Source organism: Condylura cristata, unplaced genomic scaffold (assembly GCF_000260355.1).
Source record: "Condylura cristata isolate star-nosed mole 26May11 unplaced genomic scaffold, ConCri1.0 scaffold00034, whole genome shotgun sequence".
Taxonomy (NCBI): Eukaryota; Metazoa; Chordata; class Mammalia; order Eulipotyphla; family Talpidae; genus Condylura; species Condylura cristata.
Window position 1 is genome coordinate 10,518,080 of NW_004567135.1, and position 1,479 is coordinate 10,519,558.

Genomic DNA, 1,479 nt, shown 5'->3' on the forward strand with positions numbered 1-1,479 from the left:
CTGAAGCGACTGCGGCTCACTTATAGTGCTGCGTTTTAACCCGTTGCGCCACCAGGGAGGGCCTGAATCTCCTGAGAGCAAGGGCCTTGACTCACTCTTCCTCTATTTCCCCCAGGGCTCTGCCCAGGTTTGTTACTCACTTGTACTAATAAGTGGGAGCCCCAGGGGGACACCCCAGCCCTTCCCTTTGGTGCAGGTCTATGAAATGAGTTAGGTTCTGGTCGAGCCTTGGAGATGCAGGTCTGCTCTAGGCTCAGAGGCTCAACCTTTGGGTTCCAGATTGAACTGGACCCCGGTTCCCCTAATGCTTACCCTGACCTCACCCTGCCTCCCTCAGGGCCACTGGCCCACGAAACACTACAGGGAAAGGGGAAAACACTCCAGTACAGATCTGTGCCTCAAGCCCCTACCTCAGTCTCTCTGTCGCCAAGGAGAACCATCTAGAATCGTCACCCAAGTACCAGTCCAGTCCCCATGGCAGCAAGAGGCAAGACATGCTGGTGCTGCCTCAAGCCCACCTCTGCCATTAGAGCTGGAGACGGTCCTGAAGACATGGGCTTTGAGACAAAAACTTTGAGGAGGGCAGGCTAGACATCCTGTGGTGCCTGACCGCAACTCCAGGAACACTTTGTCCTCTGCCTCTCTTAGCACAGAGGAGCGGGGGTTTCCCCTGGGGGTCGAAGGGCAAGGCAGTTGAGGACCCATGTTAACCACCAGCAGAAGGGGGGGCGGGATGGCCTTGCCTTCCGTGTACCTTGAGGCCCAGTCCCTGGGGGCGGTAGAACTGGAGATTTGGATCCACCGCTGGAATGTTCCTGTTGGCCAGAGCCTTGGCCAGCTCTCTCCAGCTGCCATATCCTATGGAGGGAAAGAAGAGAGGAATGAGGTCACCATCCTGTAAAGATTCATAGATCTATACAAGATGGGGGGATAAGAGAGGAAATCGTCTTCCCTCTGGTGCCCCTCATCCTTTTCCACACAGTAGGTATGAAATATACGTGTGTTTGATGGGGTGGGGGAATGTTGGGAGGGAGTTTTGACCTTGGCCAAGGTGAATAGCGCACAGTGAGAGGACACACGCTCATATCTCATTAGAATTTGCCATCTTGCGGCCCTCCCTGGTGGCGCAACGGGTTAAAGCACAGCACTATGAAGAGAGCCACACTGCTTCAGCACAAGTTCAATCCCCGGCCAGGGAGCTGACCCACATGGCTGGCAGACCTCTCCTGACCTGCCTGCTGTTCCCCTCAGCAGTGTATTTCAGTCCATCTGCCTGTTCTGCTCCCCACTCTGTCCCTGGTGAATCCTCTCACCCCCTGTACCTCTGGCCTGAACCCCAGTTCTGTATGCATAAATAAACTCCAAGTTTTGGTCCTGGCCAGAGAGAGAAGGGTGAACTTGGAGGGAATTCAAGGGAAGAGACCAGGATTCAGGGGCCTTTGAAGTTCCTGTAAGGAAGCGGAGGGTGAGGATACCCAG

The 1,479-nt window shown here is 55.0% G+C and overlaps 1 protein-coding gene across 1 annotated transcript in view; it reads right to left on the reverse strand.

The window, feature by feature from the left end:
- B4GALNT3 (beta-1,4-N-acetyl-galactosaminyl transferase 3) overlaps positions 1-1,479 on the reverse strand; it is a 79,575-nt gene that overhangs the window by 23,264 nt on the left and 54,832 nt on the right. The window contains exon 2 of the mRNA XM_004692543.2: positions 755-858. Within this exon, the coding sequence (XP_004692600.1) occupies positions 755-858 (104 nt within the window). The remainder of the gene's footprint in view (positions 1-754; positions 859-1,479) is intronic.